The following is a 27,116-nucleotide window of genomic DNA, read 5'->3' as shown; positions in this document are numbered from 1 at the left end:
AGATGGCCCGAACAAAAAATATCCAAATGATCTAAAAATGTAGCACAAAAATAACCAGATACAAATTTTTCCGTGAGCAAAAATCAAGCAAAAAATAGCCAAAAACATAGCCAAAACGTTTGATATCGGCACCTGTTTTGTTCCATATTGTATGAGTGGACACCGCTCAAACAACGAGCGGCTCTCATTATCCAGCGCGGAACGTTTAGCCGCGTGGAACACTTGGTGTCTTGGTGTGTCGCCCAAGAAAATTTGTTCTGTTTAATTACCGTCAGTCGGGATAAGTGCCGTTAGGTTATTAAACTGATCGTTAGTAAATTTATTGTAATTAGTTACAAATTGGGGTGAATACGGCACCTCCCTATCGCCGTCTCAAGTTCAAGCTTCTTTAAGATGCGAAGTAATGCGAAGCATCTTATGGTCGGGGCTATGTCACTCCCTCCCTCCCTCCGCCAATGCCTCCTTTACTTTGCCTCCGCCATCTTCTGCAGCCCTTGAGGGAGCACGGCTCAGCGCCCGTTGTCCACACCCCTACTGCGTATGCGTATTCTCCTCCTCTCCTCTCCTTGTCTCATCTCCTCTCCTCCCTCTTCCCCCTCCTCTCCTCTCCGACGCTCCTCTCCTGTCCGGATTGCGCAACGAATGTTCTAGATAGCGCTGCGGCTCCGCGCGCGATAATGCGAAGCAGCTTAGGAGAGGCGCGACGACGGTAGGCGCCCCAGAGCCACCGGCAACAGTCACCAACGCCGCGCGCGTTCGGTGCGAACGCGGGCAAAACGCCGACGGCGTCGACAGCAGTTCGGCGCGTTGCTGGTGCTGCTGCATGTCCAAGTTTATACAGCTGATAAAACTACCTTGAGTGGACCCCATGGCTGCTTCGCATACTACTCAGGGTTCCCCTACGGGAAGATGGGGTAATTTTCTTTTCTTTATAAACTGTCTAATATATCAGCAAGTTAAAGATTACGTATTTTCAGCAGTGTACTAACTGAAAAATAAAGCATTTTTGTATGAGAAAAAACAATGACGTAACCGAGACCGAAACCATAAAGAAAAAAAAAAATGCCGGAAGTATTGGCTTTTGCCACTGATCTCCACTATAGTTTGCTATAGTGGCTTTTGCGCGCGGTGTCCAGCAGCAACGTTACTAGACTTCCAGCAGTGCGTGCAGAGGTCATGCTAAATTGCAAAATTAATAAATGCAGTCATAACAGCCATTCTGGGCTTTAATACTACAGTTGAATCTTTTCCGAATGAAGAGATACGGATATTTCGCAATTCAGGTACACATTTTCCCTCTCGTAGGATTTCGAACATGCACAGTGATGATGATGATGTCAAAAAACGAAATGTCCCGCTACAGGGCTGTAACAAGCAACAGCGCGACTTTTTCTCTCCTAGCTTCACATTGTTAAGCATTAGAGCCAATTTGCGTGTATTTCTGCGGCATAGTGCGTGCATCTACTAACAACGCACAATGTACAATCAATGTGCGAAAGCGTCGAATGTGCAAAAGATGTCCAAGTCACAAAGTCATTCGATGTTTTTAGGATGACCCTTGACTGCCACGTACTAGTCGAACATACTATGGATGTAAACTAGACGTCGTTAAATGTCTTGGATATTTGGTCTTTTGTGGTATGTCCAATGGATATTTGTGGTCTGCTGGGTATCTTCTCTGCTATTCTCTCCCTGTCTTTTTACATGGTTTTACTCTTAACGATGCACTGCTGACCACCGTTCAGGTGTCAGCAACCTGTGCTAGATAGTTACGGCAGTCAGTAATAACGAACTCCTTCCCTTCCTATTAAAACAAAGTTTTCATTATCTATACTTTGCCGGGTTTCGCATGGCTTCTGAGTAGGTCCCGTGTTGGTGGGTAAATATGTGGCTTTAAATACAAAGGGTAAATGAAAGTACCCGCAAAGTGGCTTAATAAGCCTTGTATGCTACCCAAGTATATGCATAGCACCTGCAGATATAACATCGGCTCACAGGAGCATACCTCTAAAGCCCACCGATCTGGTAATAGAATTAGGAATTACACTTAAGATTCTTCGTTTTACTTTATTACTATCCTTGTTTTAGAAATTCGGTATAGGTGCACATTGGGGGTTGTGCCCGTTCTCGGCCAGTCTTCCAGAACGGGTGTGTCCCATTGTCACAGAAGAGGTTCAATATTCTTAAATGTCGCTTGATACGTGTCGTAATTATTTTTCTGTGCCTACGCCTGCCATCACCAAATTGTACGTATAGCCGGTAATTGTAAAGCATTTAGTTTACCACTTTACTTAAGGTTCGCTTGACATAGGTTCCACAATGAGCGTTAATTGGATTGGAATTTAATCTTGCTTGATTTGTTCATTTGCATAGACGTGTATCGTCTTGCAATAACAGCCGATTTAATCAAAGATGGAGGAGATATCATGCTTGAAAAGCTTGCGGCCATTTATAGGCAATGCCTCGCGACTTCAAGTGTACCAGAAAGCTGGAAGAACGCCAACATCATACTCGTTCATAAGAATAAAGGGAGACGTTAAAGAATTGAAGAATTATAGAACCATTAGCTTGCTTTTATTATTGTATAAAATATGCACCAAGATAATTTCGAACAGAATCAGTGCAACGCTTGACTTCAACCAACCAAAGAGAACAGACAGGTTTCATAAGGGATATTCTACGACGGATGATATCCACGTACGTCATCAATCAGGTAATAGAGAAATCTGCAGAGTACAATCAACCTCTCTATATGGCTTTCATAGACTATGAAAAAGAATTTGATTCAGTAGAGATACCAGTAGTCATAGAGGCACTGCGAAATCAAGGAGTACAGGAGGCATACGTGAATATCTTGGCAAATATCTACAAGGATTGCACAGCAACCTTTGTTCTCCACAAGAAACGTAGAAAGATACATATCAAAAAGGGGGTGAGCCAAGGAGACACAATCTCTCCAATGCTATTCACTACATGCTTATAGAAGAAGTATTCAAGGCTGGGAAGGCTTAGGAGTGAGAATCAACGACGAATATCTCAACAACCTTCGGTTTGCAGATGACATTATCCTATTTAGCAACAATGGGGGCGAATTATAGCGAATGATTGAGGACCTGAACAGAGAAAGTGTAAGAGTGGGGTTGACGATTAATATGCAGAAGACAAAGATAATGTTCAATAGCCTGGCAAGGAAACACGAATTCAGGATCGCCAGTCAGCCTCTAGAGTCTGTAAAGGAGTACGTTTATCTAGTTCGATTACTCACAGGGGACCCTGATCATGAGAAACTTACAGAATAATAAAATTGGTTTTGAATGCATACGACAGGCATTGCCAAATCCTGAGTGGGAGCTTAATTATTACCACCGTCGTTGAAAAGAAACGTGCACAATCATTGCATTCTACTGGTGCTAAAATATGGGGCAGAAACTTGGAGGCTAACAAAGAAGCTCGAGAACACGTTAAGGACCGCACAGAGAGCGATGGAACGAAACATGTTAGACCTAATAGCGAGACAGGAAGAGAACGGCGTTATGGGTTATGGGCTAGAAGTGGCCCTTCTAGCCACCATAGCGGTGTGGATCAGAGAACAAAACGGGGATAGCCGATATTCTAGTTGACATTAAGCAGAAAGAACGAAGCTTGGCAGGCCATATAATGCGTAGGATGGATAACCGGAGGACCATTAGAGTTACAGAATGGATACCAAGAGTAGGGAAGCACAGTCGAGGACGGCAGAAAACTAGGTGGGGTGATGAAGTTAAGAAATTTGCAGGCGCAAGCTGGAATCAGCTACTGCAATACAGGGGTAATTAGAGATCACAGAGAGAGAGGCCTTTGTCTTGCCGTGGACATAAAAAAAAAAAAAAAAAAAAAAATCGGCAGCCGATCCACGAAGTGAATGCTGATGATGGAGCGAAGCTCCTTGGACGATTACGGCTGCTACTCGAGCTTTCGCTTCGGAGTCTTGCTGCCGCTGCCGGAGTGCTGCTGCTTCTCGTGCTCGTAGCTCGGGGTTAGCTTCGTGGCGTTGCCGTTGGGCTACCGCGTCTCGTTCTCCAAAAGTGTAGGCGGTCGGTATGCGTGCTGCATCAACGCCTCCTAAAAAAGTTTTAGGCGAACGGTTCTGCTCATGACGTCGTGCGCTTGCTCGGAGAGGGGTTTAATGATGATGTATTGTCTTGCCTAGTCTTTTCATTTTGATCATGCCACTCGACAAATTTGTACGTGGAATCACGTTAATAAGTGATTTATTTGGTTGTACTTGTTTTAATCTTGCTTGATTTCTTTGATAATGCATCGTATTTTTATTTTGTTCATGTATGAAACCTCTCTGTATAAATAAATAATAAATAAAAAGGTATTTTTCTGGATTTATTGTCTTTGGCTATTTTGGGTTATCTTTATAGATTGCGTTTGGGCATAGCCTCCTCTATAAGTTTGGGCATAGAGGAGGCTATGGTTTGGGTTATCTTTATAGCCTGAATTTGGCGGGTTGTTCTACGAGTATCTGGCAACCCAGCGGGAAACGGCTAGTCGGCTACTATCGGCTACTTTTCCGTTGCTACAATGGCTACAATGGCTACCGTTGCACTGTGGAAGTGCTGTGGAAGCTGCTACTTTTATTCTATGGCTACATTCTATGGTACAGTTTCCGTTCTTTAAGGTGGTTCGGGTAGTTAGGGGTCTGGCTGGAGCATCTAGAGTGCCTGTAGGTCTATCATAGTGGCTTCGGACCACGGTGTAAGATATATACTCTTTACCGTGCTTCGGACTACACTCCTACACTTCTACTTCGGTTCAGACACCGGATAGGTGTTTGGGCGGCATCATGATCGCGCGACTGGCGTCACGACTAGGTGAGTACGACGTATCGCTGGCCAGAAGCTGGCTTCTTGCATAATATGCACTGTAATGAGGTATATATTGCAGGCACCTACTGGAAGAGCCTGTTGCAAGACTACGGCGCTGCAGTGAAGGACATTGTGAAGGATTCAAGGAGTCGGCCAGGCAAGGCAGCCCTCATGCTGGCAGGTTCGCCTCTATAGAATCTAGCTTTTGTTTAGCTTTGATGGTTCTTGCTACAGTCCAGCCGGCCTCGACGCATCTGGAGTCGGTTTCTTCGCTAAACATTTCGCGCACTATTTTCAGTCGATTGCATCGCGCTGCAATTCAATAACACGCCGACGGTCAAGCGTCCAGCAAGGCTACAGCCTTTCGGGCGTTCCTAGTATTATAGCAGTACGTTGCGTGCTGCTATCCTGCTACTTTAGCAGGGTGGTCGTTGGGTTGGGGCCTCGGCGAGCCGCAACCCATGGGCCAGCCCGGGTTCCAGCCTTGGTGTCCCCGTTGCCGCTTTGGTGTCCTGGAGCGCCGCCGCTAATCCGAAATCAGAATACGTTGTTACAACTAAGAAAACAAAAATCGATTAAAGAAATGCAATAACGCCTAGCTACAAACTGTGGTTAGCAGGATACCAGGTGGCTACCAGGATACGTTGGTAGGCTTGTAACGTGTAAAATACCCTTCGTTTTAACTGCTTTGTCGTGGTATCTGATATATATATTTTTTTTAAATGAAAAATTCGTATTCACGTTCAAGCCAGCACTTAGCTGCGAAGTACAACGATGGTTGAGATTACTATGGTGATGAAAATGCCCTTTTGATTCCTGCAGCCACATTTGTCAGAAAAAGCTTAACCTAATACTTCAGCAGACAAGAGCGCTCCTCTGGCGCGCAGGTCAGCTGTGCTCGCATAACGTACTAGCGTGGCACAAGGCATGGTATCATAGCTTCCTATAAAACTATCTAGGAGGCTATGACGGTACGAACGAGAACAAGTACACGAAGGGTAGCCAAACTGTAGACCTGCGGCGAGCCAGGATCGGTCGTGTCATTCGTGTAGTGATCGAAGACTAAAGCTGAAACATCGTGCGGTACTAACGGCGGTGCAGTGGTGTTGATCTGTTAGGAATCTCGCAGCTGCTTTGTGTCAAATCATTTGTGTCGAAGTGGCAGCATGTTCGGCTGACAGGTGGTTACCAGAAGGGCATTACCTTGATGGTATTTTGCAAACGTGCTACCCATGATGTCTTCTCAACGCAACGTCCCCACCCTATGTATGGAGCCACTCCTGTGCAAAATGCATGTTTGCTGCCCCTCCTACCTCCACTCACGCATTCTGTATGGATATGCAAAATCCATGCTTCATGCCCCCTACGACTTCCCTCCTTCAAGAATCATTTATTATGCAAACAGCATGTTAATGGCATGATACTTTTGATACAAATTATTGAGCTTAGAGAGGGCAAAAGATAACAGCTCCTTAGATCCTCAAACCTGACCTCTTGTTTTGCTCTATAACAAAGTGTGCGCCTGCTTTATTTCTGTGTAAAAGCAGTGGACAACTTTCCTGGTGGCCACTCTGTAATTCTGTGCCAAGCATAACTGCCTGCTGCCCATGCCATCATGAATCTATCTTCCTTTTTTTTTTCTTTTTGTTAGAGGCTAGCAACAACAGGCCCTGTCAGTGCCAAGAGTCCCCAGTCTGTACGTGCTACAAAGTTGAACAGTGTTCTTTAGTGCTACCATGCGGTGATTTGCAACAAGGTGCAGTATAGTTGCCTAACAGGTCTACCAATATGGATAGAGGTATGGTAAACAGCGCCTACAGCAGAAGTAAAACCATAACAAAAACTAAACAGCCTGTATGTTTCATCATCCTGTTTTTTTTATGTCCACTTGGGAAGAAGGCCTCTCCCAGCACTAACCAATTCCAACTTGTGGTGGCAAATTTCCCAATTTCATACCTCCAGCTAGATCTCTGCCAACCTCGACTGCGCTTCATTTCCCCAGGCACCCATTCTGCAGCTCTAGTAAAGCACAGTTATATGCTCTACGCATCACGTGGCCTGCCTAGCTCCATTTTTACTTCTCAATGTCAAGTAAAATATCAACTGCCATTCTGTAAATTTGCTTCTCGTGATCAGGGCCCCTGTGAGCAATACATCTAGATAAGCATACTGTAAAATCCCAAGAGATAGCCCACCTAAAACGGACAGAAAATCTAGTAAAAATATGAGGCGGGCTAACTTTGAGTGTGCAGTAAAAAGGTGTGCAGGTGGGCATCTCTCGGGATTTTATGGTACTCCTGCAGAGGTTCCATAAGCCGACTGCCAATCAAATTCTTGTTCTCTTGCCATGCTATTGAACAATAGCTTTGTCTTCAGCATATTAATGACAATGCAACAAAACACAAAAAATATGCATGTGCAAACGACTTGTCAGGCGTTATTATAATAAGGAAATGTGGTTTATTTATTGTTATCCAGTATTACCGTAAAAGTCGGGGCGCAAGGCATTCACTAAAAAGCCGCGACTGTCCTAAATTGAGAATGGTTGGCAACCCTATGCCGAGCGCATGTCATGTACTGCTTTATTTGTAGCTTTTCCAAGGGCCCCCAGTGCTAATATTTAAACAGCCCAAGTCCTGACTAGTACAGATAAGCATAGAGGCAAGTCGCCAAAAAAAAAAAGGGGGGGGGGGGTATTTCTCCCTTGTTCCTTTCCGCACGTTTTCGCTTTATTTGTTTGTGTCTTGGTGTAACCATTTTCCTGTTCAAGTTTCACCCACAGGCGTCTGTACATTTTTACTCTTTGTATTTCCCTGTTTTATGTCTGCAAGATTAGAGGTTTCATTGATCACCAAAAAGCCTAATTTGTTCACAGAACTAAAATTCCTTAGCTTCACCCTCCTTGCCACAAATGTCTCTTGTGTATATCTACAAAGGAGAGAGCAGTGCTACCTGTCAACTGAAGTCATCACTAGACTTCAGCAACACTTCCGGGAACTAAAATTTTGTAACAGTGTATTCGAAGGATAGCACCATAAGTAATAGAAGTAATAGCACCATAAGCACATCGCCAAGGAGCATTATTGAAATACAGTGTCTAGCTTGCTGGAGTTAAGGAAGAGCTTTAAGTTTATGCCCATTGTGAATCTGGGGGAGGAAGGAATATCATGCAAGAAAAGTGCAGTGAAAGGAACGCTAAGGAGAAACACTGAACCATTTCAGACTGATAAGTACTGTCTGAACATTCCATTTTCATTAGCTGTACAGTAAGATGTTCATTATTAAATGAGAAAATGAAGGTCAACCTTTGATGTTTCGAATTCACGCGAGAGCTTTAGTTCGGGTAAGTTAAATGCATCCCTTTCTTTTTTTTTTTTTTCTCTTTCTGTTGTCACAGTAAATGTTTTTGAAACATGCAAAGTTGTGTCCTTGGCTCCTTTAGATACCAATATAACTAGGCCCACACAGATGCTGTTAAAATCCTTGAGGTCATGGCAAGCTCATGCAGGAACTTCAAAGTGGCATCACCACGTGTATTGTTCTTATACCTTTTCTAGCATACCAAGCCTACACTAAAAGTAAGAGCGGCCTTTTTGGTATTGTAGAAGTCTAATTTACCAATACAGCTAAAATTATTTCTATCTTTTGCATTCCTTTAAAATGTATTCCTGTGTTTGTAGCTTTACCAACTCTTGGATCACTACATCAATAAACTATTGTATATGGTTCTGGATATAGACTAAATCGAGTGAGTGAATTACCAAAGGATGACTGTACAATGTGCAGGAAGTGGAGCAGTGTGCGTGCTGGTGGCCACCAAGCCAGACCCAGAATCATTCCTTGATGCACTGGGCTCCAGTGCAAATGACCTGCTGCTGCTGAGTGACAGAACACGCAACCCAGAATCTGAGGCACATGTGCGGCACCTGGAGGCATGTTGCTGCCATGGTGCTCTGCGTTCCTGGGACTTGCTGCTGGCAACAGTTGTGTGGGAAAGTGATCATGCTGAGGGATGCGACTTGTATGCAGCTCGCTGCACATACCTGCAACCACGGCCATTGTTTGAACAGCATCGACTGATTGACATTGGCCTCTTCGGAACATGGCTCAATTTGAGGCGCAAGATGCAAGACTGTGACATCAACCACTCGCAGTGGCAATAATAAGACTGGAGTCAAGGGCACATCGTCATGCAGACCTGCATCCCCACACAATCTTAGATACCCATATTATGACAAAGCAGTCATGGGAATAAAACCTCGAGCTCAATTCAGTGCACTGATTATGATTGAATCAATGGTTAACAAATAAATGAGATCTTGTTCATTCTGAGCATGCACAACCTGCAGGAACACCTGGAGTAAATTTGCAATGTTGCAAATACGTTTGCCACGTAAGCTACATCATAGTAGGTTATTTTAGTTAATGTCATAATACCGACGAACTCAAGTTAAAGACTAAGCTCGCAAATCATGCGTATTTCAATGAAACATTGCCTAACCTTATCAATCACAACCCTAATCGCTTTTGGAACTTTTTTCGCGCATGCCCTGCAGCGACACCATATCGTCGACGCGAGGAAAAATTGGCACTCGCTGATAAATTTAACCAACACTTTCACTCAGTCTTTACTAAAGATAACACAACACACTTCCATATTTGCCACCGCCATCATTCCCCACTATTGACAGATTAACAATAAATGACTGAGGAATATTTAAGCAGTTACTTGAGCTAGACGTGAAGAAAGCAAACAGTCCCGATAACATTCCCAATGAGTTCTTGAAAAGATATGCTGAATGTAACAGAAATATCTTGGCATTATTTACCGCAAGTCACTTTCGACATCAGACTTACCGGAAGATTGTAAAATTGCTAAAATTGTACCGATTCATAAATCAGGCGATCCTAACCTACCATCCAACTACAGACCAATTTCACTTACCAGCAGATCATGTAAAATTTTGCAACACATTATTCTCAAACACTTAACCGCATATTTCGAACATTTTCTAGTAAATGTTCAACACTGTTTTAGAAGAGGTTTATCGACAGTCACTCAGCTAACAGAGGTGGTACACGATCTTGCTTCAAGTATTAATAATCATAATCAAACTGACCTACTTTTACTAGATTTCAGTAAAGTGTTTGATTGTGTGTGCCATAGTAAACTAACTGCCAAAATTAGAGCTGTGATTGGCAATGGACCCATTACTGCCCCATGGATAAAAAACTTCCTATCTCAACGATCACAATTTGTAGTCATCGAAAACATCCCATCTGCTCCGGTGCCTTCTACATCAGGGGTCCCACAAGGCTCAGTAATAGGTCCGCTATTATTATTGGTTTTAATCAATGACATTACAAACAACATTGATTGTAAAATTAAACTCCTTGCAGACGACTGTATAATATACAGAGAAATACGTAATCACAAGGATCAAGTTCTGCTCAATAACACACTAGCAAAAATAACCGAGTAGTGTGATAACTGGCAAATGACCATTAATGAAAACAAAACGGTTCGTATGACAGTACCGAGAAAAAAGCGACCATCGCTTTTCCCCTACACACTTAACGGCAGCCTCGTAACTAGGGTTAGCCTCGTAACTTGGTTTAACAATAATGTCTGACCATAACTTGAAGTCGCATATTAACAACATTACTTCTTGTGCATTACGAAAACTCTTTTTTTCTCAAAAGGTGCCTGCGGATGGCACCAACTAACGTCAAACTTTTAACGTGCACTACATTTGTGAGACCTGTCCTTGAGTATGCTAATGTCGTATCGTTCCCGTCCACTAAATCTAATATATCTAAACTGGAAAGTATCCAAAGAAAGGCAATTAGGTTTGTCCACCGAAAATACTGGCGCAGTAATTCACCTACTCTTCTCCTAACACAGTCAGGGCTTGCAACTTTGGCAGTTCGAGCAAAACGAGCTTGTCTAAAATTTCTGCATCAAATACTTCACAAACGACTAAAAATAGATGCTTCTGCATACGTTACCTTTTCTAAATCCCGCATACTTCGTCATGATCATCTGTATACACTAAACGAGTTCCTTTGCAATAACAATACTTTTAAGTTTTCCTTTTCCCCCCGTGTTGTTCGTGAGTGGAATAAGCTAGATGCATCTATAACAAACACAGTATCGCAGTCCGATTTTGTTAAGTTATTGGAAGATGAAATAATTAGTTAGGAAAAAACAGTTCTTATGCACATATAATCATCAAATCTCCCACTTTTTGAACTATAGCTAAAAATTTACCTCCTTTATTTCTTTCTTCGTTTTTGTAACATTTGCTCTTCTTATATGTAAAATTGCGCAGTGAACCTGTTTCACGTATTTCCATTTACATGTTTGGATGTTTTTGCCGTTCTTTATATAACACAAGCATTGTATGTGCAATCATATGCCCACCTGCTATGGTCTCGATATGAGACTGGCAGTATTGTAAATAAATAAATAAAATATAACAATGCAGGCCAGTTTCAGGGATGAACAGCAATAGTGCTCGATGGTTGCTTCCATAGAGCCATGATTCATAGTCCGGTGGATCGCGTAGGATGAAGGCCCACTGTTTGCAGGTAGCGCTGTCTGACCTGGTTTAGACCAGGGCATGTCCACAACAGGTGGTTTGATTGTTGCCGCGGACGCTCGAGCTGGGCAATATGGGCACGCATCCGCAAATGATCCATGGAGGCGTTGTGGCCAGGCATAGGTGACCGATGGGGTAAGTGCCACACCCACACGGAGTCTCCGCAACACCACCTCCTCCTGGCATGTAAGGCTGCCTGGGAGGTTTGAACCACACGGTGGAATTAAATCTCGTGTGGTGCAGCGGAGAATCTCCTTGCAGTGGAGGAAATCGCCCTGGGGGTCACTTGGGAAATGTGCTTCCACAGCTAGTGGCAGCTCACTGTGGGTGGCGGTGTCAGCTTGTATGTGAGCATAAATAGTGTCCCGTGGGATCCACTGTATCCGAATCTGACCGGGCATCTGTGCAGTCATTCAGTGTATTTCGTTTGCGACAGGGTGGGCATTGTAAACCTTCTGAATCTCCTTTATGGCCAAGGTGGAGTCAGTGCGTATTATTATAACCGGTGCTGGAGACGTGGAAGCAGCTGTTACCAAGTTTGTTGCGTCTCGTATGGCCAAAAGCTCAGCACTGACCGATGGTACCGGAGTTGTCAGACGGTAAACATAATTACCACTTATGGATGGCCGCCCTTGCACCACGGTGGACGTAACCACTTGTATGTCCGTGCAGCTCGCATCGGTGTAGGCCACCAGTGAACCTGTCGGGAGTGCGGCATCGGCTTCTTCCATGTGCCGGCGGAAGGTAGCCGATGGGTTTGTTGTCAGTAAGTTGCTAGTGGTCCCAGGGTGGAAGGGTGTCTACCGAAGATGGCGAGGTAGAAACTGGACTGCCCATTGTTGCGTCTCAGGGTTCGGGACGAGAGACTGAGTCTTGAAGCAGGCGAAGAGGAGACGAAATCTTTATACAATATGTACAAATATGTACAGATATAGCAGGAATAGCAGGTAATAGCTGGTAATAGCTGCCCTTAGCTGGTGATAGCTGGTCAAAGCAATAAGAGCGCACCAGACCGACGGGGCGGCCGGTGGCGACTCTCTCCTTAACAATGGGCCGGTTCTTCCTTAAATCCTTTGGCGGTGGCTCCTCGTCGACAGGAGCCAGAGGGGACGGTTGCTGACATCGCCCGCGCCGTATTGTGTCGTCGCGTCCCCTTGGCGACTCGTCGACAGGACCCAGACGGGCGGTTTCTGGCGATGATGGCCGGGGCTGCTTGCACGTCGGCAGGACACAGACGGGGCAGTTGCCGAGGTCCCCCCGCGCCGTATTGTTCTTTCCACGGGGGGGGGGAAGACCTGGTGCTGCTTGAAATGACACGCGTCTATTGCTTCGCCGTGGCAAAGATGGGTGCTTTTTGAAGTCTCCCCGCGCGTTGAATTCTTGATTTGTCGCGCAGAGGTGGGAGCTCCCGTCGCCTCGATCATAGGCACGTAGCACGGCACAACACCATGTATGCCGCTAAGTCAGTAGCAGGTTGCAGAAAGGATGGCTTTATATCGCTTGCTTTATGGCGTTGATGAATCAGCTCATCAATGGTGTTTAGTTGCGCCTCTTCCTGAAGTGTCGGGATTGGCGTGCATCATGGATGGCCGGTAACGACGCGCATTGCTTCTCTGTTGATGCATTCTAGATGGGCCCAATCTGTAGCCGTGAGGTGCTGGAATTGAGCCGAATAGATAAGACGAGACTGCGAACTGTTCGGATGAGTAAACGGGCAGTTTTGTTGCGGGCTCCCCCAGCCTTGGAGCAGATGCGTCTGATCAGATGAAGCACCCGGTGTGCTTGCTGCCCAACTTCGCGGATCCAAGCTTTTGCTGAGCCATTTGCCGTGATGACGCCGCCTAGTATGCGTAGCTGGGGAGCTGGTGTCAGAGCACATCCACGTGTCCAGAAGCCGTCTACAGCCCCAGCTGTTCGCAACCGACATGTAGAGCGTCTTCTCTGTTGAAAGTGTCAGTCCTATGGATTGACACCACTCGTAGGCTGTGTTGAGTGCTTGCTGCAAGGCGGATTCCTGTCGTTGCAGGTCGTTGTGAACACTCCAAACGGTAATATCATCGGCGTATATAATGTAGTTGTAAAGGCGTTTATTAGGCACCAGCCTTTTGGACCGACCGTTAGTTCAAGGCCCGAGATCTCAGCACGAGCGGCGTTTCTCGAGGAGAGCGCAGGAGGGATCGACCCACTAGAAAGGGCTGGAGAGCATGACCCACTATGGTGTTCGTATCGTTCGCTACAATCACCCCGGGAGCGAAAAGGGAGCCGTCGGGCGACTTAACAGCTGGTCACTATGAGTGGGTCATAGTAGGTCTTGAGGCGCTCGAGGTTGACAATGTCGCGTCCACGACGGCGCATGTCCGTAGAAGGTTCAACTGGTTCGATCACGTAGTTGACGGGAGATGCGCGTTCGACGATACGGTAGGGGCCTTCATACTTGGGCACTAGTTTGGATGAGAGACCAGGTGTAGTGGAAGGAACCGAGAGCCACACAAGCGCTCCAGGAAGGAAGGTGGGTGCAGAAGTTGTGTCACCGCGTGTGCTCTTCTGGTGCTCTTGGTCACTGGATGTAAAGACCCGTGCGAGATCGCGGCACTCTTCAGCATGTCTTGCCGTGTCAGAAATGGGCGCACATTCGGATGCATCCGGCCGCCGACCGTACAGTAGGAAAAAAGGTGAAAAGCCAGTGGTGCTCTGAGTAGCACTGTTATAGGCGTAAGCCACGAAGGGCAGAATGGCGTCTCAATTAGTATGCTCGGAGGCGACGTACATAGCAAGCATGTCCCCGAGGGTACGGTTGAAGCGTTCGGTAAGGCCATTGGTTTGGGGGTGGTACGCCGCAGTTGTGCGATGAACAACGTGGCACTCCTTGAGAATGGCTTCAACTACTTCGGACAGGAAGACACGTCCGCGATCACTAAGCAGTTCCTGGGGTGGCCCATGTCGCAGGATGAATCGTCGAAGCAAGGAGGCAACGTCACGTGCTGTAGCTGCCAGTAGGGCGGCAGTTTCGGCGTATCGCGTCAGGTGGTCGACTGCCACAATGGCCCAGCGATTTCCAGTCGACGTCAGTGGAAGGGGGCCATACAAATCGATGCCGACGCGTCCAAACGGCCGGGTAGGGCAAGGTAAAGGTTGCAGACCGGCTGGCGAGAGGCGGGGCGAAGATTTCCGGTGCTGGCAATCGGGACAAGAGCGAACGAACTTGAGAACCGTAGCTGTACATCCCGCGCCAGTAATACCGCTGTTGAAGACGCTGGTAAGTCTTGAAAACGCCGGAGTGTGCACACAGTGGATAAGCGTGGAAAGCTGCGCATACTTCGGAACGCAGACTGCAGGGTATCACTAACAACCACTGGCGTCCGTCAGGGTTATAATTGCGTCGGTGAAGCCGGTTGTTGCGAATGGCAAAGTGACGTGCTTGGCGACGCAACGTGCGAGTGCTTGGTTGTGCCGACGAACCAGAAAGCAAGTCTAGAAGGGAGGCAATTCAATGGTCCTTGCGTTGCTCAGAAGCGATGGTGCTAAAGTCGAGCGAAGACACAATAATCTCGGATAGGGAAGAGCAGGTATTGTCAGGCAAGGGAGAGCGCGAGAGGGCATCGGCGTCAGAATGCTGGCGTCCGTTGCGGTACAGCACGCGGATATCGTAGTCCTGCAAGCAAAGTGCCTATCGAGCAAGACGGCCAGAAGGGTCCTTCAAGGACGACAGCCAACATAGTGCACGGTGGTCCGTGACGACGTCAAATGGACGGCCATAATAATAGGGGTGGAACTTACGTCAGAGCCCAGATGATGGCTAAGCATTCTTTTTCTGTCACACTAATTTGTCTCATCTTTCATAAGCGTGCGACTTGCATAGGTGATGACATATTCAGGAAATCCTTGTTTGCGTTGGAAAAGAACAGCGCCGAGGCCAACGCCGCTGACATCTGTATGCACCTCAGTAGGAGCTGTCGGATCATAGTGGCGCAAAATTGGCGGGGACGTAAGCAGATGACGCAGCTTTGTGAAGGCCTCGTCGCACTGGGACGACCACGAAGTGAGGGGCCCATTGCATGTAAGCAGTTTCGTCAGGGGTGAGATGATGGCGGCGAAATTGCGAATAAAGCGTCTGAAGTAAGAGCACAGACCTATGAAACTGCGCAATTCTTTGACGGATGTTGACTTAGGGAATTCGACGACGGCCCGAAGCTTGGCTGGATCGGGGAGTATCCCATCCTTGGATACGACGTAACCGAGGATCATCAGCTGCCGAGATGCAAATAAGCACTTCTTGAGGCTTAGTTGTGGGCCTGCGTTTGTTAAGCATGTCAAAACACACCGCAGGTATTGAAGGTGCGTTGTGAAGTCCGGCGCAAAAACAACAATGTCATAAAGGTAGCACAAGCATGTGTGCCACTTCAAGCCTCGCAGAACGGTGTCCATCATGCGCTCAAAAGTTGCGGGCGAGTTACAAAGCCCAAAAGGCATTACGTTAAATTCGTATAAGCCGTCGGGTGTTACAAAAGCTGTCTTTGGCCGATTGGCGTCAGCCATGGGTACTTGCCAATATCCTGAGCGCAGATCTAAAGATGAAAATAATTCTGCGCCTTGTAGACTGTCAATGGCGTCGTCTATGCGCAGGAGAGGGTAGACGTCCTTGTGTGTGATCTTGTTTAGGCGCTAGTAGTCGACACAGAACCGCACAGAACCATCTTTCTTCATAACGAGGACCACAGGGGATGCCCATGGACTGTTGGAAGGTCGTATCACCTCACGGCGAAGCATGTAGTCGACTTATTCGTTGATTACACGACGCTCTGCAGGAGATACACGATACGGGCGTTGCCACAATGGCGGTTGCGAGCCAGTGTCGACGCGGTGAGTAACAGTTGATGTCCGGCCTAGGGAAGATTGCCCGACATCGAAAGAAGAACGAAATTCTTCCAAGAGGCACACAAGTCGAGAGCACTGGACCGGCGTAAGGTCATCGGCAATAGAAGAATCAAACACATCACTGGACGGTCCCTCACAGGCAGAAATAGCGATGAGCGCACTAGAACTAGCGCAGTAATTTTCATCGGGCACGTCCATAACTTGCACATCTTCAATCGCTTCGACACTGCCTAGACATTCCCCTCGGAGCAGGATGACAGGGTATGCGAACGGGTTGCACACGAAAATGGTGCTGTAGCCCTGCTTGATGTCCACTGTCGCAAAAGGTAGCAGCAGGCCTGTCCGAGTAAGGAAACGGTCAGATGGAGACAGCAGCGCAACAGCGTCTGAGATTCCGCTGCAGTACATGGGCACGACTGTCGACGCGCGGGGAGGAACGTGGGTGTCGTCGTGGAGAATTAGCTTCCTCGACAGGGAAGTATTGTCGGTGATCGGCAAATTTAACAACGGCGAGAGTTCCATCTCGGCCCGTGCGCAATTGATAACGGCATTGTGGCGCGACAGGAAATCCCAGCCGAGGATAACGTCGTGAGAACACGAGGTGAGGATTATGAATTCAATGGGGTACAGAACGTCATCAATAACAACACGAGCAGTGCAAGCCGCTAAGGGGTGCATATGCTGAGCACTGGCTGTACGGAGGGACAGTCCAGAAAGGGGCGTCGTGACTTTCAGAAGTAGGCGGCAAAGCTTAGCGTCCATAACACATACGGCGGCTCCAGTGTCCATGAGTGCAGATGCGCGAACACCGTCAACAAACACTTCGATCACATTTGAAAGGACTGCGTTGAGGACTTACAAGTTTCGACAGCGCCGCAGCCCTTGCCTCTTGGACTGCGACGATTAGTTTTCCTCGTCCCGAAGTTACGGGACGGGGTCGCATCGGCGACACTGAGCGACGGCGTGGAGACCGTGAACGGTGGGTAGTTGGCGTCGGGCGCAAAGTTGGTGACATAGCCGAATGGGGTTCGTAATATGGATGGTTAAACTGGCTTGTCACGGCTGATGCGGCGTTAGGCGGCTGAGCGCGATTACAATAACTGTGCCGCACGCAAAGCCTATCGGCCGGTTGTCAGAAGTACTCCATCGGTTCGCTGGGGCAGGTCCCATCCATGTAAGAGGTCGCGTTGTACAGGGCGGATGCTGGTATGACGGAATGGCGGGTTGCGGATGCGCATGGCGGGCATGGGGATGCGGGGCCTAGCCGCAATGTCGCCATAACGGAGAGGCACACTCGGAGAGAGTGGCTGAGACCTCGCGACGACTTCAGCGTAGCTGAGTTGTGCAGCCGTCGGAACATGTTGGGGCGTCGCGACGACATCGGCGTAGCTTAGTGGAGCGGCCGCAGGACGATGTTGATGCTGGTCTGGCAAGACCTCGGCGATTTCCTGCTCGATCACGCGACGATGTGTGACCATAACATTCGTTGCGGGCTGTTGCACATGTGGTGGCTGAACGAAGGTCAGCAAGGAGAGCTGGCGTGTAACTTCCTGCCGAACGAACGCTTTCACTTCTGTCAGCAGTGCTTTCTGGTCGGAGATGGGGGCCAAACCAGCAATGTGTCCGTCACGCGATGAAGGGCGACGTGTCAAGGAGCGCTGCCTTCGTAGCTCCTCGTAGCTTTGGCAGAGAGTGACGATGTCGGTCACGGACTGAGGATTCTTCGCAAGCAGCATGTTGAATGCATCATCTTCAATCCCTTTCATGACATTTCTTATTTTGTCTGATTCCGACATCGTCTCGTTGACTCGTCTGCACAAGTCCAGAACATCTTCGATGTAGCTGGTAAATGATTCACCCGTCTGCTGTGCACGTTCTCGCAAACGCGATTCCGCTCGTAGCTTGCGCACCACAGGGCAACCAAACACCGCCACCAAAGAAGTCTTGAACGAGGACCACGTCGGAAAATCGGTCTCATGGTTGCTGTACCAGAGACTGGCGACACTCGCGAGATAGAAGATAACATTGCTTAGCTTTGCGGGGTCGTCCCATTTGTTGTGACTGCTTACCCTCTCATATGTTGTCAGCCAAACCTCCACGTCGGTTTCGTCCGCGCCGCTGAAGATGGCAGGGTCTCTGTGGCGAGGCACACCAGAGCACATGACAGACTGAGGAGGCGCTTGCTGGGATGGGGTAGGTGGCACTTGCTGGGATGCGTCTTCTGGCATGGTTGAGCGAAGGGTACGGGATCGAAGGTCCAGGATTCACGCTGTAGGCAGAAGCATTCTCCACCACGTGTAAAAACGTTTATTAGGCACCAGCCATTTGGACCGACCGTTACTTCAAGGCCCGAGATCTCAGCACGAGCGGCGTTTCTCGAGGAGAGAGCAGGAGGGATCGACCCACTAGAAAGGGCTGGAGAGCATGACCCACTATGGCGTTCGTATCGTTCGCTACATAGTAATGTCTGAGATAGCTGCCAGAGCCCACCCAAGGGGTAACATTGCCAGGTTAAAGAGCAACGGTGCAAGCACAGACCCCTGTGGCACACCCCGCTTTGCGTTGAAGCTGCCGGTTGCGTGTCCCGCCACACGGATGGCAAACGTCCGTTGAGTGAGGAAGCACTTTACAAAATTACAGACGCGCTCGGGTAGTCCCACGCAACGCATAATGTCAAGTATAGCAGCGTGGCTAACTTCATCGTATGCCTTGTGCACATCCATGGCTAATAGTGTTCGCACCCGGCGAGTCCGATTTCCTGCCAAAACCATGCCAGTAAGCGCTCCAAGGCCATCTTCCGTGCCAAGGTGCGGACGGAATCCAATTTGTGCAGGATGATACCACTTGAATTGCTCAAGCCACCAGGTTATTCACGTAGCAAGCATTTTCTCAGTTATTTGCAGACAGTGGCCGTTAAGGCAATAGGGCGAACGTTGCGGAGATTAGAAGAGTCTTTTCCTGGCTTGGGTATAGGTATAACTTCAGCGTGTGTCCAAGATGCAGGTATATCACCTTGAGTCCACACATGATTGATGTTATCCAGGAGCGAGACCAATGATGTCTCTGTAAGATTTTTAAACAATTCGTAAGGTAATCCGTCAGGTCCAGAAGCTCTCCGTGGTCTCGACGCGTTGATAGCTGCTATTAATCTCAGCATAGTGAACGGTGCCTGATTTCCAGCGAATGCCTCTGGATTAGGGTGTTGGCCGACCATCGAAGGCAGGATCACAGAGTGATCCACATGAGCAGGAAGCATATCGTAGTGTGGGAACAATGTCCAAGCTATTTCTCGTGACGCATTCAACGGCGTATATGCACCCGCATTTAAAACATCACAGCTCACAACACAACGAAAAGGCGGTAAATACCACAGTCAAACATTCGATTTTTCGAACTCCCGAGAGCCTGCAAAATAGTCTGAAAATCGGGCAGTCCGAAACAATGAATGCAGGCCTTTTGGGGCCGCTAAGGGCTCAAATCACCACAGGCACGTCCGAAGTAGCACTGAAGGCCTGTCAGTTCACTTATTAGGGTATTGGTGCTCGTACTGCGACAGGAGTCGGCGGGTGCACATGTGTATAATTAAGGTATACATACTATGTCTGGTGACAATCGCCCCTTCCCACTGTTGGTATGCTTCAATGCGTAAGAATGCTGCATTGCGGCGAAGCTGACTTTTGAGAACCGACATTGTGCAATGCGCCGTGATTTCCGAGCTATAAAGCAAATCGCAAGGATTACAAAGGCAGAGTCGGTGCCATTGCTAACAGCGGTGAATAATTTCAATGAAAAAAGTCGCAGTTTCGCCTGAAAGGCGAAGCATCAATTGCGATAGCAAATTAGTAGAGAGCTATAGGGAGTAAGGATAGTAGTTTTATTGGCTGTATAAACTTGGACACATTCGCCTACTAACTGAATTAACAAGCATGGTGTCAGCGCGCACAAGCAAACATGAATACATCACACTTGATGACCGCACACAACCGCTGTCAAAACGCTGGCCTGAGCAAGCGCACCAACAACAGCGAGTGAAGGTTCGTGCGGTGTATCGCTTGAACAGAAACTGAGCGGCGAAAGCACAGCGTATACGAAGGTAGGTGCCGCGTTGGAGATCGCTTTCAAGATACGGTGCGCACGCTGCCTCTGAGCAAAGTACAAGTACGCAGTTTCTCGCAGAGCGGAAGCTGCACCCCCTTCCTCCCGCACTGTCTTCCTGCTTTCCTTTTTTCGCCTGCAAGATTCCAGTTCCCCCTGCGCCCGGTCGCAAGATACACATTTGGTACCGCAGCACGTCGCGCCCCCTCCCTCTATGGCCTTTCACGCAACGGTAGACGTCGCGTTTGCTCTCCACTGTGCATTAACTCCTCATGAAAGTGCACGTCTATCGCGTGCTCTCACGCACACATACAGAATCCAGCACGCGGCGACGATTTTATCGCCCTTGGCCTTTATACGGAACCACGCGACGACAGCAGAAATTCGCTTGGAGTGTCCATATAATTGCTATCGCAATAAAACACGGCACCGAAGGGCAGGGAGCTTAATAGCGAATGCCGAAGTAGCTAGGCCTAGCATTGCTGCAGTGGTGGCTAATGCTGCCAGCGGATCTGCGTGCGAGAGCAGTAATTCGGGGCGGTGAGATAATAAAAAAACTGGAGGATGCTTAAGCTTCGCCTTTAAGAGTTGAAAGCGATAGTGTTATCGAACCCCGGTCGCATCACATCTTTCATGAGTAGGCTTCACTGCAACACAGAACGTGGGAAAGCCAGCTTACAAAGACCAAGCTTACATCGATCGCCTTAAGGTCGGCTTCACTTCAAACAGAAATGCATTGCTGGGAAGGTGTTTTTGCAGGGGAAATATAAGTCGTCTTATATTAAAATGTGAAGGCCCTACAACCTTTTTTTTATTATTTTATTAATTGTTTGATATTGCCCCGACGCGCGTGCATGTCCAAAACACATTAGGCAAGCTATGTCCCAATTTGACCTGCCGAGGATGCGAGCGCCATCTGGATAGGATTTCCGCAAGTAACCTATCCGAGCACGCTGCTGTTGGTATGGTAGAAATGCTGGAAAAGGAGTTTGTGTTTGAGTTTCCTCGTAACAGAATTATGTTTTCTAGTACATTCAAATTACGATCCGACGCCACCATGTCTGTAGGTTGTGGTTCAGTCGTAGTTTACCATTTTTCTGATGGATTTCACTGTGAGAAATTTCATTTTTGTTCGCTAAAACCTTGCGCCATGCGGAGGGCCTGCACGGTCGGGCTGGTTCGGGATGATTTTCTCTGCCACGGACGCCGACACTGAATTTTCTGCGACATAGAGCCCTTAACGCTATCACATTAAATGCCATTTCAGACCTGCGGTCACGGCACAAAGCCCAGAAAATGGGACGGTGAAGGGTTCTTGCATCCGAAATTTCAGACGTTCTTATACATTCACTCCATGGGGTGGTACTGCGAAGCCGTCCAAATTATCGGGCATGTCGGACATGGAGGCGGCACTTGGGAGCAGTTTCGGCGGAATAATGCATTTTGGAGCAGGATGGCGCAGGAAAATCAGATTGGTACGGGGTAATTGAAAGGGTAAATAGACAACCAGGAGTCATCAGAAAGAGAGTGAGTGCAATGGAGACAGTGCATTGGATGCAAAGAATGCAAACAAAAAGAGTCATCCAGATTAACAAGAATGAGAACAAAGAAATTTGACGGGAAAATCTGTACGATAACATAAAGGGCAGTGCCTTGCTATTTAAGGCTCGAGCCACTTGCCTAAGGACAAACACATACCGGAGCAAATAATCAGAACTAGATGAGGCATGTGTATGCTGCAGCAAAAATCCGGAGACCACTCAGCACATCCAAATGGAATGCAAAGAGATTAACCCAGCGAGAACCGTAGGTAATACACCTTCCAGAAGTACTTGGATATAAAGTGGACTGAAGCATCAACCAGTCAGCAGTCGAGATAATCAAGACCGTTTTGTATTGGTGGAAAAAAAGTAGGGAAGAGATTGATATGACCGGATCTGTTACAGTCATAGGTAGCGATACAAGGTAGATTTTGAAGGAAATAAAATAGATTAAAGAGATGTATAAAAAAATGCTCGAGAAAAAATTTCTGGCTCTCCCGTAATCGAGAGTAGATGCAAGCATGAAATGGCTAACATATGGCGTCTTTTGCTGCCTGTGGTGCCGCCGCCTTCAAACGCTTTTCTTCCAACAGTGCAGTGCGCTCAGTGCCTGTCGCTACTTTTTCTTCTTGTCGCGTCGAAGTGGTCGTCTGCAAATGTGCCGTCTCAGGTAAGCGCCCGTTGCTCGCCGGACGCTGCCGGCTTGTTGACACAGTGTGGTGCCATCTCTCAAGGTGCTACAAAACACGTGCTGCGGAATGCACGGACACCTGGCATTGAAAAGAGCGCAGGCAACCCTGCCTCAGCCCTAAAAGATGACAATACTGACACATATACATGTTTGTCTTTCACCGGTGGCCACTTTCCACCGGCTAACAAATGTTAAACGTTATCGCTCGGCGCAGGACGCGCCTGTATCGGAAGTTTCTAGAACGTTATCGATGATTCTTTCCATTGCCCGTTTTCACCGACGCTTCTGTTATCTGATTGCATGACTGACGCGAATTGTCTAGAACTTTCTGGAAGACACGCGGGCATCAGGAATTAATCTAGAACCTTCGATGACTCAGGTATAAAAGCCGACGCGTTTCGCCGCTGATCAGATTTTCGACGATCGCCGACTGTGTTCGCCGCTATCGTTGTGCTTTGAGTGTACCTTGATTTTGTGGGCACAGGTTCGCCCAATAAACTACCAGTTTCGTCGTACACAGTTTTACGACTGTTTTCTCCAGCGTCACTACTACGTGACATCTGGTGGAGGTGCTAGTGCGTTCATGCAGCGAACGCCCCCGCAAAGCCGCGATCCAAGCCCGAAACCGGAGGACAATGCCAACGTCACCAAGGACCAGCGAGCTAGCCGTAGGCAGCAAGGACTTCTGCCGGAGTACGGACTTCTTCCCGAGAAGACCACAGCGATCAAGGCCAAGTCAACGACCTCAATGGCAGCCCCAGCGTCCCCCATCCTGCTGCAACAACCTCGGGAGCCCCCGACCTTCCGTGGATCATCGGCTGAAGACCCTGAAACCTGGCTGGAGACATACGAGCGGACCGCGACGTTCAACAAATGGAGCGACGACGACAAGCTACGCCATGTCTATTTTTCGTTGGATGACGCTGCTCGAACCTGGTTTGAGAACAGAGAGACCACCCTGGCTACGTGGGACCTCTTTCGTGAAAACTTCGTGAGGACCTTCACGAGTGTCGTACGAAAAGAGAGGGCAGAGGTTCTCTTAGAAACCAGAGTGCAATTGCCGAACGAGAACATCGCGATCTTCACGGAGGAGATGACTCGCCTCTTCCGCCACGCCGACCCCAACATGTCTGAAGAAAAGAAAGTTCGGTTCTTGATGCGGGGTGTCAAAGACCAACTATTCGCCGGATTGATGCGCAACCCGCCCAAGACTGTCGCCGAATTTCTTTCCGAGGCTACAACGATCGAGAAGACGCTTGAAATGCGCGTCAGGCAATACAACCGCCGTGCCCTGACCAACTACGCCGACGCTCAAGCGCTAGGCGCCGACGACCTGCGCCAGACCATCAGAGCGGTCGTTCGCGAAGAGCTGCATAAGCTCTTTCCCAGGTCGCAGCCTCACGTGGCATCTATCGCCGACGTCGTCAAAGACGAAGTTCAGCGCTCACTTGGAGTTCCCGATGTGCAGTCACAATCGCCGCAACCCCAGCCGGAAGCGCTGACCTACGCCGCCGTCGCCCGTTCTCAAGGCCCCCCTCCGCGCTCGCGCCAGGGCCCCGTAACGCCGCAGTTCCGTCGTCCACCGCCGCCGCCACCAGCACGCCTGCCCGTCACCCAGCGCAGCTACCAGAGGAAGACGGACATTTGGCGCGCCCCCGACCACCGCCCGCTCTGCTATCACTGCGGGGAAGCCGGCCATGTCTACCGATGCCCATACCGCGAGATGGGCCTACGAGGGTTCCCCGTCAACGCGCCGCGTCCCGATCGAGGTGAACGACCGCGCGACACTCGCCGACTACCTCGCCGGAGCCCAGTGGCAACCACGACGATGCTCACGCTCGCCGTCACCAGGCCGCTACATCTCGCCGCATCGCCGTCAGTACAACGGTCCCACCCGGGGCCGATCTCCCAGCCCTTACCCGGGAAACTAAAGGCAGCAACCGATGGAGGTGCGGTTGCTGTACGACGCAATGCCGAAGATCCTCCGCCGCCGCCGCCGCCGCCGATTCACGATTCATCACGACGAGATATCAGCACGCCGCCTAGCAACAGCCTTGACAACACTTCGCCGCCGAAAGAAGACCTTCCGACGCGACGTAGCAGCAGCAGAGCAAGCCGACGCAGCCGTGATCCGACGCCACGAATTAACCGCAACGCCAGACGCCGGTCTACCGATCTAGACGTGCTCATCGATGGCCATAACGTCACCGCTCTCGTCGACACTGGAGCCGACTATTCCGTCTTCAGTGGCCCGTTCGCCGCCAAGTTGAAGAAGGTGAAAACAGCCTGGCAAGGACCCGATGTCCGGACAGCGGGAGGCCACCTAATAACGCCGACTGGAATCTGCACAGCGCGAGTCACGGTAAACAACCGCACTTACCCGGCGAGCTTCGTAATCCTGCACCACTGCTCCAGGGATGTCATCCTAGGCATGGACTTTCTAAATCAACACGGTGCAGTCATCGACTTAAGGTCCAGGTCGATAACGCTTTCAACGCACAACGCGATACCACCGGATACAAGCATAAGTTACCATGCCTTGAATGTGCTTGAAGAACAAGTCACCGTTCCGCCTCGCTCCAGCGTAATGATTTCCGTCGGTACCGTAGTGCCTGCAGACATGGAGGGCGTCATTGAGGGCGATCATCACTTACTGCTCGACCGTGAAATTTGCGTCGCTAGAGGCATAGCTGAGCTACGTGCAGGGAAAGCAAGGGTGATGCTCACGAACTTCAGCCCCGAATACAAGCACATTAACAAAGGCACCACGGTCGCCTACATCGACGAAATAGTACAAGCCAGCAGTGCGTTCGCCTTCACGGATTCCAGTGCACTTGCAACGACGACAATAGTACCTGAACCAACTTTCGACGTCAATCAGAACCTTCCCAGGCACAAGAAAGAACAACTAAAGGCTCTGCTCCTGCAATACGAGGACTGCTTCTCGTCGTCGTCAAAAGTTCGACAAACCCCTGTCGCCAAGCACCGCATCATAACCGACGAAAATGTCCGGCCACTCCGTCAGAGCCCGTACCGAGTTTCGGCGCGCGAACGCGAGGCCATAAGGCAACAAGTCGACGAAATGCTACGCGACGACATCATCCAGCCGTCCAAGAGTCCATGGGCGTCCCCCGTGGTGTTAGTGAAGAAGAAGGATGGAACCCTACGTTTCTGCGTCAATTATCGTCGCCTCAACAAAATCACGAAGAAGGACGTATACCCCCTCCCACGGATTGACGACGCCTTGGATCGACTCTACAACGCAAAGTATTTTTCGTCGATGGACCTCAAAACCGGCTACTGGCAAATCGAAGTCGACGAGAGGGACCGGGAGAAGACTGCGTTTATAACACCAGACGGACTGTTCGAGTTCAAGGTCATGCCGTTTGGTCTTTGCTCGGCGCCTGCCACTTTCCAACGTGTCATGGATACAGTACTGGCAGGCTTGAAGTGGCAGACTTGCCTCGTCTATTTGGACGACGTCGTTTTGTTTGCCTCAAGCTTCGAGGAACACCTCCGGCGCCTTGAAACAGTTCTTCAAGCAATCAAGACCTCCGGACTCACGTTGAAGCCAGAAAAGTGCCGCTTCGCATACGAGGAGCTCTTGTTTTTGGGCCACGTCATCAACAAGTCTGGAGTGCGCCCCGACCCTCAGAAAACTGCGGCCATCTCCAACTTTCCTGCGCCCGCTGACAAGAAGGCAGTGCGTAGATTTCTTGGACTGTGCGCCTATTACAGGCGCTTCGTCAAGAATTTTTCACGGATCGCTGAGCCACTGACGTATCTCACGAAGGCCGACGTCGAGTTCAAGTGGGAGACGCCGCAAGTCGAAGCATTTGAAGAACTGAAGCGACGCCTGCAATCGCCGCCAATACTTGCGCACTTCGACGAAAATGCCGATACCGAAGTCCACACCGACGCAAGCAGCGTAGGACTCGGCGCCGTGCTTGCGCAGAGGACTGACGGACTAGAAAGGGTTGTAAGTTACGCTAGCCGGTCGCTATCGAAGGCGGAAGCAAATTATTCCACAACAGAAAAGGAGTGCCTCGCCATCATCTGGGCAACATCTAAGTTTCGCCCCTACCTCTATGGCAGGCCCTTTAAAGTTGTAAGCGACCACCACGCCTTGTGTTGGCTAGCTAACTTGAAGGATCCTTCAGGTCGCCTCGCACGATGGAGCCTGAGACTTCAAGCATTCGACATCACCGTCGTTTACAAATCCGGGCGAAAGCACGCTGACGCCGATTGTTTGTCTCGCGCCCCCGTCGAACCGCCGCCACAAGACGACCAGGATGACGACACTTTCTTGGGACCCATCAGTGCCGACGAATTCGCCGAACAACAGCGAGCCGACCCGGAACTAAGGAGCCTTGTAGACTACCTGGAAGGCAAGACCGTCATTGTGCCGAAGGCGTTCAGGCGAGGATTGGCGTCGTTCTTCTTGCAAAACGACATTCTC

The 27,116-nt window shown here is 49.0% G+C and overlaps 1 protein-coding gene across 4 annotated transcripts; it reads left to right on the top strand.

Moving 5' to 3' along the window:
- The first annotated feature begins 4,632 nt into the window (after window positions 1–4,632).
- On the top strand, window positions 4,633–9,127 carry LOC119432337 (mitochondrial import inner membrane translocase subunit Tim29). Of its 4 annotated transcripts, XM_049659257.1 has the most exons (5): window positions 4,633–4,737; window positions 4,776–4,859; window positions 4,933–5,034; window positions 6,505–6,609; window positions 8,640–9,127. In XM_049659257.1, the coding sequence occupies exons 2-5, from the start codon at window positions 4,832–4,834 to the stop codon at window positions 9,014–9,016; spliced, it is 612 nt and encodes a 203-aa protein (XP_049515214.1). In that variant the 5' UTR covers window positions 4,633–4,737; window positions 4,776–4,831; the 3' UTR covers window positions 9,017–9,127. The 4 variants fall into 4 exon arrangements, with proteins under 4 accessions (XP_049515214.1, XP_049515217.1, XP_049515216.1 ...); XM_049659260.1 differs by lacking the exon at window positions 6,505–6,609 and having other exon boundaries at window positions 4,933–5,010; XM_049659259.1 differs by lacking the exon at window positions 6,505–6,609.
- The last annotated feature ends 17,989 nt before the right edge of the window (window positions 9,128–27,116 follow it).

This window comes from Dermacentor silvarum, chromosome 11 (genome assembly GCF_013339745.2).
Source record: "Dermacentor silvarum isolate Dsil-2018 chromosome 11, BIME_Dsil_1.4, whole genome shotgun sequence".
Taxonomy (NCBI): domain Eukaryota; kingdom Metazoa; phylum Arthropoda; class Arachnida; order Ixodida; family Ixodidae; genus Dermacentor; species Dermacentor silvarum.
The sequence above is the reverse complement of the archived record's forward strand: the minus strand, read 5'-3'. Positions and strand labels throughout refer to the sequence as shown.